Source organism: Nerophis lumbriciformis, linkage group LG38, assembly GCF_033978685.3.
Source record: "Nerophis lumbriciformis linkage group LG38, RoL_Nlum_v2.1, whole genome shotgun sequence".
NCBI classification, from domain to species: Eukaryota; Metazoa; Chordata; class Actinopteri; order Syngnathiformes; family Syngnathidae; genus Nerophis; species Nerophis lumbriciformis.
This window is the reverse complement of record NC_084585.2, coordinates 11,062,432-11,078,572: the sequence shown is the minus strand read 5'-3', so window position 1 is coordinate 11,078,572 and position 16,141 is coordinate 11,062,432. Positions and strand designations below refer to the sequence as shown.

The 16,141-nt window shown below is 36.1% G+C and overlaps 1 protein-coding gene across 1 annotated transcript in view; it reads left to right on the top strand.

Moving 5' to 3' along the window:
• mst1 (macrophage stimulating 1) overlaps positions 1–13,137 on the top strand; it is a 65,902-nt gene extending 52,765 nt beyond the window's left edge. The window contains exons 17-18 of the mRNA XM_061932320.1: positions 4,299–4,438; positions 12,766–13,137. Of these exons, the coding sequence (XP_061788304.1) occupies positions 4,299–4,438; positions 12,766–12,927 (302 nt within the window). The 3' untranslated portion in view covers positions 12,928–13,137. The remainder of the gene's footprint in view (positions 1–4,298; positions 4,439–12,765) is intronic.
• Positions 13,138–16,141: the final 3,004 nt, after the last annotated feature.

The following is a 16,141-nucleotide window of genomic DNA, read 5'->3' as shown; positions in this document are numbered from 1 at the left end:
CGGGCTAAATTATACACCCCCGCTACCAAACCCCGCCCACCTCAACCGACGCACAGAAAGGGGGGGGGTTGATGTGTGAGGGAGTAGGGTTGGGGTGGGGGCGGGGTTTGGTTGTAGCAGGGGTGTATAATGTAGCCCGGAAGAGTCAGGGCTGCATGGAATTCTGGGTATTTCTTCTGTTGTGTTTATGTTGTGTTACGGTGCAGATGTTCTCCCGAAATGTGTTTGTCATTCTTGTTTGGTTTTGGTTCAAAGTGTGGCGCATTATTAGTAAGAGTGTTAAAGTTGTTTTATATGGTCACCGTCAGTGTAACCTGTGTGGCTGTTGACCAAGTATGCCTTGCTGTCACCTACGTGTGCAAGCAGAAGATGCATACTGCCTAACAAAGGGTTGGGCTGACACGCTGTTAATTCAGATTGTAGAGGGCGCCAAATACTGTACCATCATGACATGCCCTTATTATAACACTAAGGGTGAAAATCGGAGAATAGTAATCCCGGGAGTTCCTGCGAGAGGCACTGAAATCCGAAAGTCTCCCGGGAAAATCGGGGGGGGGGGGGGGTCGGCAAGTAAGCTGCTGAGCCGCATCAGAGTGATCAAAGAGCCGCATGCGGCTCCGGAGCCGCGAGTTGCCGACCCCTGTTATAGTGGGTAGGTAGGTACAGAAGGTGGGTATGTAGGTAGGTAGTTACAGTAAGTAGGTAGGTAGTGTGCGTAGCTAGTTATAGTGGGTAGGTAGGGAGTTATAGTAGTTGGGTAAGTAGTTATAGTAAGTAGGTAGGTACCGGTACTGTACATACGTAGTTATAGTGAGGAGGTAGGTAGATAGGTAGGTAGTTATAGTAGTTGGGTAAGTAGTCATAGTAAGTAGATCTGTACTGTAAGTAAGTAGTTATAGTGAGTAAGTAGGTAGTTGTAGTACAAACCCCGTTTCTATATGAGTTGGGAAATTGTGTTAGATGTAAATATAAACGGAATACAATGATTTGCAAATCATTTTCAACCCATATTCAGTTGAATATGCTACAAAGACAACATATTTGATGTTCAAACTGATAAAAAAAATTTTTTTGCAAATAATCATTAACTTTAGAATTTGATGCCAGCAACACGTGACAAAGAAGTTGGGAAAGGTGGCAATAAATACTGATAAAGTTGACGGATGCTCATCAAACACTTATTTGGAACATCCCACAGGTGTGCAGGCTAATTCGGAACAGGTGGGTGCCATGATTGGGTATAAAAACAGCTTCCCAAAAAATGCTCAGTCTTTCACAAGAAAGGATGGTGCGAGGTACACCCCTTTGTCCACAACTGCGTGAGCAAATAGTCAAACAGTTTAAGAACAATGTTTCTCAAAGTGCAATTGCAAGAAATTTAGGGATTTCAACATCTACGCTCCATAATATCATCAAAAGGTTCAGAGAATCTGGAGAAATCACTCCACGTAAGCGGCATGGCCGGAAACCAACATTGAATGACCGTGACCTTCCATCCCTCAGACGGCACTGTATCAAAAACCGACACCAATCTCTAAAGGATATCACCACATGGGCTCAGGAACACTTCAGAAAACCACTGTAACTAAATACAGTTTGTCGCTACATCTGTAAGTGCAAGTTAAAGCTGTACTATGCAAAGCGAAAGCCATTTATCAACAACATCCAGAAACGCCACCGGCTTCTCTGGGCCCGAGATCATCCAAGATGGACTGATACAAAGTGGAAAAGTGTTCTGTGGTCTGACGAGTCCACATTTCAAATTGTTTTTGGAAATATTCAACATCGTGTCATCCGGACCAAAGGGGAAGCGAACCATCCAGACTATTATCAACGCAAAGTTCAAAAGCCAGCATCTGTGATGGTATGGGGGTGCATTAGTGCCCAAGGCATGGGTAACTTACACATCTGTGAAGGCACCATTAATGCTGAAAGGTACATACAGGTTATGGAACAACATATGCTGCCATCTAAGCGCCGTCTTTTTCATGGACGCCCCTGCTTATTTCAGCAAGACAATGCCAAGCCACATTCAGCACGTGTTACAACAGCGTGGCTTTGTAAAAAAAGAGTGCGGGTACTTTCCTGGCCCGTCTGCAGTCCAGACCTGTCTCCCATCGAAAATGTGTGGCGCATTATGAAGCGTAAAATACGACAGCGGAGACCCAGGACTGTTGAACGACTGAAGCTCTACATAAGACAAGAATGGGAAAGAATTCCACCTGCAAAGCTTCAACAATTAGTTTCCTCAGTTCCCAATCGTTTATTGAGTGTTAAAAGAAAAGGTGATGTAACACAGTGGTGAACATGCCCTTTCCCAACTACTTTGGCACATGTTGCAGCCATGAAATTCTAAGTTAATTATTATTTGCAAAAAAAAAAAAAGTTTATGAGTTTAAACATCAAATATCTTGTCTTTGTAGTGCATTCAATTGAATATGGGTTGAAAAGGATTTGCAAATCATTGTATTCCGTTTATATTTACATCTAACACAATTTCCCAACTCCTATGGAAACGGGGTTTGTAGTTGGGTAAGTAGGTAGGTACTGTACCTAGGTATTTATAGTGGGTAGGTAGTGTTAGTATCTAAGTAGGTAGGCAGGTAGGTAGGTAGGTAGTTATAGTAGTTGGGTAAGTAGTTATAGGAAGTAGGTAGGTGCTCTTCATAGGTAGTTATAGTGGGTAGGTAGGTAGGTAGGTTTTGTAGTTGGGTATGTAGGTATAGTAAGTGGGTAGGTATAGTAAGTGGGTAGGTACAGTAAGTAGGCGGGTACAGTAAGTAGGTAGTTACAGAAGATGGGTACATAGGTAGGCAGTTTTACTAAGTAGGTAGGTACTATGCGTAAAATATAGTAGGTACTTATAGTGGATAGTAGGTAGGTATAGTAGTAGTTGGTATAGTAAGTAGGTAGCTATGATAAGTAGATAGTTACAGAAGGTAGGTAAGTAGGTAGGTAGGTATAGTAAGTAGGTAGGTACTGTGCGTCGGTAGTTATAACTACCACTCAGTAGTTAGACTACTGTAATGGCCTCTCTCTGGGCTCTCTAAACGAGCTGTAAAGCAGCTGCAGTACATGCAGAATGTTGCTGCTTGAGTCCTGACTAGAACCAGGAAATATGACCATATTAGTCCAGTACTTTGGTTACTGCATTGGCTTCCTGTTGCTCAGACAATATACTTTAAAACAGTTCTGCCTGTGAACAAGTCTTTTAATGGTCTTGTGCCAAAGTACATAACTGACATGTTAGAGACATATGAACCATCTCGGGCTCTGAGATCCTCAGGGAGTGGTCGTAGGTGAGTAGGAGGTAGGTGGTTGTAGTGGGTAGGTACGGTAGGTAGGTAGGTAGGCCACTGATACTACTATGCAGTAAGTCCAAACACATCCACTCTTATCTGTAATGAACAGCAGGCTATGTTTCAGTTTTTCCATATACTGTACAAACTGCTTCAGATTGTTATTCTCTGCAGTTGAGAAAATAAACAACACTGATCACAATTTAAAGAAAAAAGTAAAATCGTTGAAGGAGCATTTTATTTTGGAAAAACCGTCACGGAAGTGCACCTATATCCAATTCTGCACCAAAATCAGCTAAAATATAACCCAGTAGTAAGTTGTAGTTTTTACAGTAATTTTTGCTGATCAGTATACAAAATACTTGTCGGAGGAGGTAATAATACTCAGTTAAGCCTAAACCTAGTAACTTTAATTTCAAACCTAACATTACTAACTCTAACCTAAACCTACTAACTATAAACTAAGCTGAATAACTCTAGCCCTAAAATAAACCTACTAACTCATCCCTAACCGTATTAACTCTAAATCTAATCAAAACCTAATAACTCTAATCTAAACCTAATAACTCTCATCTAAACCTAATAACTCTAATCTAAACCTACTAACTATAACTCTAACCTAAACCTCCCAACTCCAACCCTAAACCTAACCTTGCTAACTCAAAATCTAACCTACACTTACTAATTCTAACCCCAAACGTAACCTTACTGACTCTAACCTTAATTTACTAACTCTAAACCCAAACCTAACCTTACTAACTCTGACCTAAACCTACTAACTCTAACCCCAAACCTAACCTAATCCTACTAATTCTAACCCCAAACCTAACATTTCTAACTCTAACCCCAAACCTAACCTTACTAACTCTAATCTAAACCCATTTTCTCCAACTCCAAACCTAAATGTACAAACTCTAACCCCAAACCCAAACTTACTCATGCTAACTCTAACCATAAACTTTGCTAACTCGGATTCTAACCTATTTCCTTCCTTCCAAGGCACGGGAGACGAGACTGTCCTCAATGTGGCTCACATACCAGTTCTCAGCAACAAGGACTGCAACAAGTACTTCAGAGGGCGCGTCCGAGAGAACGAAATGTGTACTAGTTCTTTCCAGGGCGGTGTTGGCGCCTGTGAGGTGGGCAATTGGTCAAGTACTAGTTCATCTGGTTTATAATCCTTAGTACTAGTCCAGCTACTTTATAAGTATTAATACTAGTCCAACCTTCTTTGTAATCAATAGCACTAGTATGGCTGGTTTATATTAATTAGTGCTAGTCCAACTGGTTTATAATCATTAGTACTAGTCAAACTACTTTATAATCTTTATTACTAGTCCAACTACTTTATAATCATTAGTGCTAGTCCAACTGGTTTATTATCACTACTACTAGTCCAATTAGTTAATAATTGTTATTACTAGTCCAACTGGTTTATAATAATTCACGCCAGTCCAACTGGTTTATAATCATTAGTACTAGTGCAACTGGTATATAATCATTAGCACAAGTCCAACTGGTGTATAGTCAATAGTACTAGTTCAACTACTTTATAATCATTAGTACAAGTGCAACTGGTTTATGATCATTAGCACAAGCCCAACTGGTTTGGTCAATAGTACTAGTCCAACTACTTTATAATCATTAGTACTAGTCTAACTTGTTTATAATCATTAGTACGAGTCCGACTGGTTTATAAACATTAGTACTAGTCCAATTAGTTCATAATTGTTAGTACTAGTTCAACTGGGTTATAATCATTAGTACCAGTAACACTGGTTTATAATTATTAGTACTAGTTCAACTGGTTTATAATCATTAGTACTAGTCCAACTGGTTTATAATAATTAGTACTAGTCGAACCTGTTTATAATCATTAGTACAAGTCCGACTGGTTTGTAATCATTAGTACCAGTAACACTGGTTTATAATCATTAGTACTAGTTCAACTGGTTTATAATCATTAGTACTAGTCCAACTGGTTTATAATAATTAGTTCTAGTCGAACCTGTTTATAATCATTAGTACAAGTCCGACTGGTTTATAATCATTAGTAATAGTCCAACTAGTTCATAATTGTTAGTACTAGTCCAACTAGTTCATAATTGTTAGTACTAGTCCAACTGGCTTATAATCATTAGTACCAGTCCAACTGTTTTATAATCATTAGTACTTGTTCAACTGGTTTATAATCATTAGTACTAGTGCAACTGGTTTATAATCATTAGCAGAAGTCCAACTGGTTTAAAGTCAATAGTACTAGCTCAACTACTTTATTATCATTAATACTAGTCCAACCTTCTTCGTAATCAATAGCACTAGTATGGCTGATTTATATTAATTAGTGCTAGTCCAACTGGTTTATAATCATTAGTACTAGTCAAACTACTTTATAATCATTAGTACTAGTCCAACTACTTTATAATCATTAGTGCTAGTCCAACTGTTTTTATTATCATTACTGCTAGTCCAATTAGTTAATAATTGTTAGTACTAGTCCAACTGGTTTAGAATCATTCATGCCAGTCCAACTGGTTTATAATCATTAGTACTAGTGCAACTGGTATATAATCATTAGCACAAGTCCAACTAGTGTATAGTCAATAGTACTAGTTCAACTACTTTGTAATCATTAGTACAAGTGCAACTGGTTTATAATCATTAGCACAAGCCCAACTGGTTTGTAGTCAATAGTACTTGTCCAACTACTTTATAATCATTAGTACTAGTCTAACTTGTTTATAATCATTAGTACGAGTCCGACTGGTTTATAATCATTAGTACTAGTCCAATTAGTTCATAATTGTTAGTACTAGTTCAACTGGGTTATAATCATTAGTACCAGTAACACTGGTTTATAATTATTAGTACTAGTTCAACTGGTTTATAATCATTAGTACTAGTCCAACTGGTTTATAATAATTAGTACTAGTCGAACCTGTTTATAATCATTAGTACAAGTCCGACTGGTTTGTAATCATTAGTACCAGTAACACTGGTTTATAATCATTAGTACTAGTTCAACTGGTTTATAATCATTAGTACTAGTCCAACTGGTTTATAATAATTAGTTCTAGTCGAACCTGTTTATAATCATTAGTACAAGTCCGACTGGTTTATAATCATTAGTAATAGTCCAACTAGTTCATAATTGTTAGTACTAGTCCAACTAGTTCATAATTGTTAGTACTAGTCCAACTGGCTTATAATCATTAGTACCAGTCCAACTGTTTTATAATCATTAGTACTTGTTCAACTGGTTTATAATCATTAGTACTAGTGCAACTGGTTTATAATCATTAGCAGAAGTCCAACTGGTTTAAAGTCAATAGTACTAGCTCAACTACTTTATTATCATTAATACTAGTCCAACCTTCTTCGTAATCAATAGCACTAGTATGGCTGATTTATATTAATTAGTGCTAGTCCAACTGGTTTATAATCATTAGTACTAGTCAAACTACTTTATAATCATTAGTACTAGTCCAACTACTTTATAATCATTAGTGCTAGTCCAACTGTTTTTATTATCATTACTGCTAGTCCAATTAGTTAATAATTGTTAGTACTAGTCCAACTGGTTTAGAATCATTCATGCCAGTCCAACTGGTTTATAATCATTAGTACTAGTGCAACTGGTATATAATCATTAGCACAAGTCCAACTGGTGTATAGTCAATAGTACTAGTTCAACTACTTTGTAATCATTAGTACAAGTGCAACTGGTTTATAATCATTAGCACAAGCCCAACTGGTTTGTAGTCAATAGTACTTGTCCAACTACTTTATAATCATTAGTACTAGTCTAACTTGTTTATAATCATTAGTACGAGTCCGACTGGTTTATAATCATTAATACTAGTCCAATTAGTTCATAATTGTTAGTACTAGTTCAACTGGTTTATAATCATTAGTACCAGTAACACTGGTTTATAATCATTAGTACTAGTTCAACTGGTTTATAATCATTAGTAGTAGTCCAACTGGTTTATAATCATTAGTACTAGTCAAACCTGTTTCATTAGTACAAGTCAGACTGGTTTATAATCATTAGTAATAGTCCAACTAGTTCATAATTGTTAGTACTAGACCAGCTGGCTTATAATCATTAGTACCAGTCCAACTGGTTTATAATCATTAGAACTAGTTCAACTGGTTTCTAATCATTAGTACTAGTGCAACTGATTTATAATCATTAGCAGAAGTCCAACTGGTTTAAAGTCAATAGTACTAGTTCAACTACTTTATAATCATTAGTACTAGTCTAACTTGTTTATAATCATTAATACAAGTCCGACTGGTTTATAATCATTAGAATTAGTCCAACTAGTTCATAATTGTTAGTACTAGCTCAACTGGTTTATAATCACTAGTACCAGTAAAACTGATTTATAATCATTAGTTCTAGTTCAACTGGTTTATAATCATTAGTACTCGTCCAACTGGTTTATAATCATTAGTACTAGTCGAACTTGTTTATAATCATTAGTATGAATCCGACTGGTTTATAACCATTAGTAATAGTCAAGCTAGTTCATAATTGTTTGTACTAGTCCAACTAGTTCATAATTGTTTGTACTAGTCCAACTAGTTCATAATTGTTAGTACTAGTCCAACTGGTTTATAATAATTCACGCCAGTCCAACTGGTTTATAATCATTAGTACTAGTGCAACTGGTATATAATCATTAGCACAAGTCCAACTGGTGTATAGTCAATAGTACTAGTTCAACTACTTTATAATCATTAGTACAAGTGCAACTGGTTTATGATCATTAGCACAAGCCCAACTGGTTTGGTCAATAGTACTAGTCCAACTACTTTATAATCATTAGTACTAGTCTAACTTGTTTATAATCATTAGTACGAGTCCGACTGGTTTATAATCATTAGTACTAGTCCAATTAGTTCATAATTGTTAGTGCTAGTTCAACTGGGTTATAATCATTAGTACCAGTAACACTGGTTTATAATTATTAGTACTAGTTCAACTGGTTTATAATCATTAGTACTAGTCCAACTGGTTTATAATAATTAGTACTAGTCGAACCTGTTTATAATCATTAGTACAAGTCCGACTGGTTTGTAATCATTAGTACCAGTAACACTGGTTTATAATCATTAGTACTAGTTCAACTGGTTTATAATCATTAGTACTAGTCCAACTGGTTTATAATAATTAGTTCTAGTCGAACCTGTTTATAATCATTAGTACAAGTCCGACTGGTTTATAATCATTAGTAATAGTCCAACTAGTTCATAATTGTTAGTACTAGTCCAACTAGTTCATAATTGTTAGTACTAGTCCAACTGGCTTATAATCATTAGTACCAGTCCAACTGTTTTATAATCATTAGTACTTGTTCAACTGGTTTATAATCATTAGTACTAGTGCAACTGGTTTATAATCATTAGCAGAAGTCCAACTGGTTTAAAGTCAATAGTACTAGCTCAACTACTTTATTATCATTAATACTAGTCCAACCTTCTTCATAATCAATAGCACTAGTATGGCTGATTTATATTAATTAGTGCTAGTCCAACTGGTTTATAATCATTAGTACTAGTCAAACTACTTTATAATCATTAGTACTAGTCCAACTACTTTTTAATCATTAGTGCTAGTCCAACTGTTTTTATTATCATTACTGCTAGTCCAATTAGTTAATAATTGTTAGTACTAGTCCAACTGGTTTAGAATCATTCATGCCAGTCCAACTGGTTTATAATCATTAGTACTAGTGCAACTGGTATATAATCATTAGCACAAGTCCAACTGGTGTATAGTCAATAGTACTAGTTCAACTACTTTGTAATCATTAGTACAAGTGCAACTGGTTTATAATCATTAGCACAAGCCCAACTGGTTTGTAGTCAATAGTACTTGTCCAACTACTTTATAATCATTAGTACTAGTCTAACTTGTTTATAATCATTAGTACGAGTCCGACTGGTTTATAATCATTAATACTAGTCCAATTAGTTCATAATTGTTAGTACTAGTTCAACTGGTTTATAATCATTAGTACCAGTAACACTGGTTTATAATCATTAGTACTAGTTCAACTGGTTTATAATCATTAGTAGTAGTCCAACTGGTTTATAATCATTAGTACTAGTCAAACCTGTTTCATTAGTACAAGTCAGACTGGTTTATAATCATTAGTAATAGTCCAACCAGTTCATAATTGTTAGTACTAGACCAGCTGGCTTATAATCATTAGTACCAGTCCAACTGGTTTATAATCATTAGAACTAGTTCAACTGGTTTCTAATCATTAGTACTAGTGCAACTGATTTATAATCATTAGCAGAAGTCCAACTGGTTTAAAGTCAATAGTACTAGTTCAACTACTTTATAATCATTAGTACTAGTCTAACTTGTTTATAATCATTAATACAAGTCCGACTGGTTTATAATCATTAGAATTAGTCCAACTAGTTCATAATTGTTAGTACTAGCTCAACTGGTTTATAATCACTAGTACCAGTAAAACTGATTTATAATCACTAGTTCTAGTTCAACTGGTTTATAATCATTAGTACTCGTCCAACTGGTTTATAATCATTAGTACTAGTCGAACTTGTTTATAATCATTAGTACAAGTCCGACTGGTTTATAACCATTAGTAATAGTCAAGCTAGTTCATAATTGTTTGTACTAGTCCAACTAGTTCATAATTGTTAGTACTAGTCCAACTGGTTTATAATCATTAGTACCAGTCCAACTGGTTTATAATCATTAGTACTAGTTCAACTGGTTTATAATCATTAGTACTAGTGCAACTGGTTTATAATCATTAGCAGAAGTCCAACTGGTTTAAAATCAATAGTACTAGTTCAACTACTTTATAATCATTAGTACTAGTCTTACTTGTTTATAATCATTAATACAAGTCCGACTGGTTTATAATCATTAGAATTAGTCCAACTAGTTCATAATTGTTAGTACTAGCTCAACTGGTTTATAATCACTAGTACCAGTAAAACTGATTTATAATCATTAGTTCTAGTTCAACTGGTTTATAGTCATTAGTACTAGTCAAACTGGTTTATAATCATTAGGACTAGTCCAACTGGTTCATAATCATTAGTACTAGTCAAACTTGTTTATAATCATTAGTACAAGTCCGACTGGTTTATAACCATTAGTAATAGTCAAACTAGTTCATAATTGTTAGTACTAGTCCAACTGGTTTATAATCATTAGTACTAGTCAATATTGTTTATAATCATTAGTACAAGTCCGACTGGTTTATAACCATTAGTAATAGTCAAACTAGTTCATAATTGTTAGTACTAGTCCAACTGGTTTATGATCATTAGTACCAGTGAAAGGTTTATAGTCAATAGTACTAGTCCAACTACTTTATAATCATTAATACTAGTCTAACTTGTTTATAATCATTAGTACTAGTCCAACTGGTTTATAATAATTAGTACTAGTTGAACTTGTTTATAATCATTAGTACAAGTCCGACTAGTTTATAGCCATTAGTAATAATCAAACTAGTTCATAATTGTTAGTACTAGTCCAACTGGTTTATAATCATTAGTACTAGTCGAACTTGTGTATAATCATTAGTACAAGTCCGACTGGTTTATAACCATTAATAATAGTCAAACTAGTTCATAATTGTTAGTACTAGTCCAACTGGTTTATGATCATTAGTACCAGTGAAACTGGTTTATAGTCAATAGTACTAGTCCAACTGCTTTATAATCATTAATACTAGTCTAACTTGTTTATAATCATTAGTATGAATCCGACTGGTTTATAATCATTAGTACTAGTCCAACTACTTTATAATCATTAGTACTAGTCCCTGCGATGAGGCGGTGACTTGTCCAGGGTGTACCCCGCCTTCCGCCCAAATGCAGCTGGGATAGGCTCCAGCGCCTCAGAATGGGACAAGCGGTAGAAAATGGATGGATGGATGCATAGTACTAGTCCAACTGGTGTATAATCAATAGTGCTAGTTCATAATTGTTAGTACTAGTCCAACTGGTTTATAATCATTAGTACTAGTCAAACTTATTTATAATCATTAGTACAAGTCCGACTGGTTTATAACCATTAGTAATAGTCAAACTAGTTCATAATTGTTAGTACTAGTCCAACTGGTTTATAATCATTAGTACTAGTCAATATTGTTTATAATCATTAGTACAAGTCCGACTGGTTTATAACCATTAGTAATAGTCAAACTAGTTCATAATTGTTAGTACTAGTCCAACTGGTTTATGATCATTAGTACCAGTGAAATTGGTTTATAGTCAATAGTACTAGTCCAACTACTTTATAATCATTAATACTAGTCTAACTTGTTTATAATCATTAGTATGAGTCCGACTGGTTTATAATCACTAGTACTAGTCCAACTGGTTTATAATCATTAGTACTAGTTGAACTTGTTTATAATCATTAGTACAAGTCCGACTAGTTTATAGCCATTAGTAATAATCAAACTAGTTCACAATTGTTAGTACTAGTCCAACTGGTTTATAATCATTAGTACTAGTCGAACTTGTTTATAATCACTAGTACAAGTCCGACTGGTTTATAACCATTAGTAATAGTCAAACTAGTTCATAATTGTTAGTACAAGTCCAACTGGTTTATGATCATTAGTACCAGTGAAACTGGTTTATAGTCAATAGAACTAGTCCAACTACTTTATAATCATTAATACTAGTCTAACCTGTTTAAAATCATTAGTATGAGTCCGACTGGTTTATAATCATTAGTACTAGTCCAACTACTTTATAATCATTAGTACTAGTCCCTGCGATGAGGCGGTGACTTGGCCAGGGTGTACTCCGCCTTCCGTCCGAATGCAGCTGGGATAGGCTCCAGCGCCCCCACGACCCAGAAAGGGACAAGCGGTAGAAAATGGATGGATGGATGCATAGTACTAGTCCAGCTGGTGTATAATCAATAGTGCTAGTTTATAATTGTTAGTACTAGTCCAACTGGTTTAATAATAATCAGTTTTAATTCAACTGGTTCATAAACAAAGAAACCAGGGCATTAATTGGAAACAGATGAGAATTGGAGAGAGGCGGTTTTTCCTAAACGTAAAAAATCTTAACGCTAATAATAATCTGGAGTACATGAGAAAGTGGAAAGGAGAACTGGGCTCTCGTTGACCACAAAGTATTTCTATTAACAAGTACATCGTTACACAACTAATGTTGTAATAGTGCTAAACTGCTGAATCAGCCAAAATGCAGTTACTGACATCTGGAGTTATAAAAAAAAACCAGGAGGTTGCCTACAACCACAATTGTGTAACGCCACTGTTTTTGACCTGCTAGCAGTAGCAATACACGTAACAGCATGTATAAAAATTACACAAGTGATACAAGTGGGAAACGATGCATATTCTGAAATCTAAAAATGTATATATAAAAATATAATAAAGTTCATTTAAGTGAGAAGTATTATCATCCTGTGTGCTTGCAGAGAGACTATGGCGGCCCGTTGGCGTGCCAGAACCGGGACTGCTGGGTTCTGGAGGGTGTGATCATCCCAATGAGGCGCTGCGGTCACTCAGGTCAACCCAACATTTTCATCCGTGTGTCCGTCTACGTGGACTGGATCAAGAAGGTCATGGGCTTTGCTTAGGGCGTCCTCGCCTTTTCCGTCGACGCTCGCGTACTTAAAACATTGAAGAGCGGACGCCACTTTGATACATTTTGTACATTAAAGATGCTATAAATTAATCCAATGTATGCCAATATTATGATAACATCCACATCGTAGTTTATGATGTAGCTGAACAAGCAAATGTGTATAATACACCAAAAGGTTATGAATAAAAAACACATTTTGTTAGTGATGGGTCAAACGATACTGAATGTCGATGCATCATGGACTGATACTGTGTCCCTCAATGAGTGCGTCACTTTAGGAGAAAAAACAACATGTGAGCGATACAGCCGCTGTGGCGTTTGACTGTGAAGCATGAAACTGTTCATCAGGAAGCTTTTTTTAGGATCACGAGTGACATAGCTCAAACTGAACAAAGTGTTGTCTATGACATTGGTGTTTGTCTCCGTCATCAATCTAAGTCGGTGGGGTCGGCAACCCGCGGCTTTAGAGCCGCATGCGGCTCTTTAGCGCCGCCCGAGTGGCTCTCTGGAGCTTTTTCAAAAATGTGAAGTGAAGTGAAGTGTGAAGTGAATTATATTTATATAGTGCTTTTCTCTAGTGACTCAAAGCGCTTTACATAGTGAAAACCCAATATCTAAGTTACATTTAAACCAGTGTGGGTGGCACTGGGAGCAGGTGGGTAAAGTGTCTTGCCCAAGGACACAACGGCAGTGACTAGGATGGCGGAAGCGGGGATCGAACCTGCAACCCTCAGGTTGATGGCACGGCCACTCTACCAACCGAGCTATACCGCCCCTAAATGTATGAAAAATGGAAAAAGATGAAGGGAAAAAAAGGTTTTTGGTTTTAATATGGTTTCTGTAGGAGGACAAACATGACACAAACCTCCCTAATTGTTATAAATCACACTGTTTGTATTAAACATGCTTCACTGATTCGAGTATTTGGCGAGCGCCGTTTTGTCCTACTAATTTTGGCGGTCCTTGAACTCACCGCGTAGTTTGTTTACATGTATAACTTTCTCCGACTTTCTAGGACGTGTTTTATGCCACTTCTTTTTCTGTCTCATTTTGTCCACCAAACTTTTAACGTTGTGCGTGAATGCACAAAGGTGAGTTTTGTTGATGTTATTGACTTGTGTGGAGTGCTAATCGGGCATATTTGGTAACTGCATGACTGCAAGCCAATCGATGCTAACATGCTATTTAGGCTAGCTATATGTACATATTGCATCATTATGCCTCATTTGTAGCTATATTTGAGGTCATTTAGTTTCCTTTAAGTCCTCTTAATTCAATTTATATCTCATGACACACTATCTGTATGTAATATGGCTTTTAATTTTTTGTGGCTCCAGACAGATTTGTTTTTGTATTTTTGGTCCAATATGGCTCTTTCAACATTTTGGGTTGCCGACCCCTGATCTAAGTGGAACTAAGAAAAAGAAAAAAATCGGAAATGTTGGATTATTTTGATTTTATAGCGACAAAAAGGTCAAAGTTTTTTCTTTGTTTACCGTATTTTTCGGACTATAAGTCGCAGTTTTTTTCATAGTTTGGCCGGGGGTGCGACTTATACTCAGGAGCGACTTATGTGTGAAATTATTAACACATTACCGTAAAATATCAAATAATGTTATTTAGCTCATTCACGTAAGAGACTAGACCAGGGGTAGGGAACCTATGGCTCTAGAGCCAGATGTGGCTCTTCTGGCTCTCAGATAAATCTTAGCTGACATTGCTTAACACGATAATCACAGTGTTAAAAAATAACGTTCAAAATATAAAACATTCTCATTCATTTTAATCCATCCATCCGTTTTCTATACCGCACCTGTTCAAGAAGTCGCATTATTGGTAAGAAGTATTTTATTTATTATTGATTAGCTTCAGAATAACAATGTTATTAAAAAGAATAAGAGATTTCTTACACTCTAAAATGTTGGTCTTACTTAAAAATACACGCATTTAGTTGTATTCAGTGTTAAAGAATATTATATGGCTCTCACGGTAATGCATTTTTAAATATTTGGCTTTCATGGCTCTCTCAGCCAAAAAGGTTCCCAACCCCTGGACTAGACGTATAAGATTTCATGGGATTTAGCAATTAGGAGTGACAGATTGTTTGGTAAACGTATAGCATGTTCTATATGTTGTAGTTATTTGAATGACTCTTACCATAATATGTTACGTTAACATACCAGGCACGTTCTCAGTTGGTTATTTATGCCTCATATAACGTACACTTATTCAGCCTGTTGTTCACTATTCTTTATTTATTTTAAATTGCCTTTCAAATGTCTATTCTTGGTGTTGGGTTTTATCAAATACATTTCCCCAAAAAATGCGACTTATACTCCAGTGCGACTTATATATGTTTTTTTCCTTCGTTATTATGCATTTTCGGCAGGTGCGACTTATACTCCGGTGCGACTTATACTCCGAACAATACGGTATTATTTGGCTCATTAACCAGGGTTACACGTTTCATATTTCTTTCTGCACAGCTGCTTGCTTAAAAATAACAAAACAATTACATTTGCTGACAATTGATTTTATTTGCAGGTACAATGTAGTGACTTTTTGGATGACCGTTATGAAACACCAACACAGTGTCTGTGCAGTGTGTACAGCAAGTGAGTGTTTACCCATCACCACATTTTACAGAGAACAATCGACACATGCAGAAAACTGTGAAGTACACATCAATGAAAAATCACATTTATAATCACTTTCACCTTTGTTTTGTGATCGTTATGATGCTATGTATAGAAACAATCGGTAACACTTTAGTATGGGGAACATATTCACCATATTCACCTACTCAGTGGCCTAGTGGTTAGAGTGTGTTAGAGATCGGTAGGTTGTGAGTTCAAACTCCGGCCGAGTCATACCAAAGACTATTAAAAATGGGACCCATTACCTCCCTGCTTGGCACTCAGCATCAAGGGTTGGAATTGGGGGTTAAATCACCAAAATGATTCCCGGGCGTGGCCACTGCTGCTGCCCACTGCTCCCCTCACCTCCCAGGGGGTGATCAAGGGTGATGGGTCAAATGCAGAGAATAATTTCGCCACACCTAGTGTATGTGTGACAATCATTGGTACTTTAACTTTAACTTTAACTTTAATTAGTTGCTTATTAACATGCAAATTAGTAACATATTGGCTCTTAATTACTCATAATTAAGTACTTATTAATGCCTTATTCTGCATGGCCTTGTTATA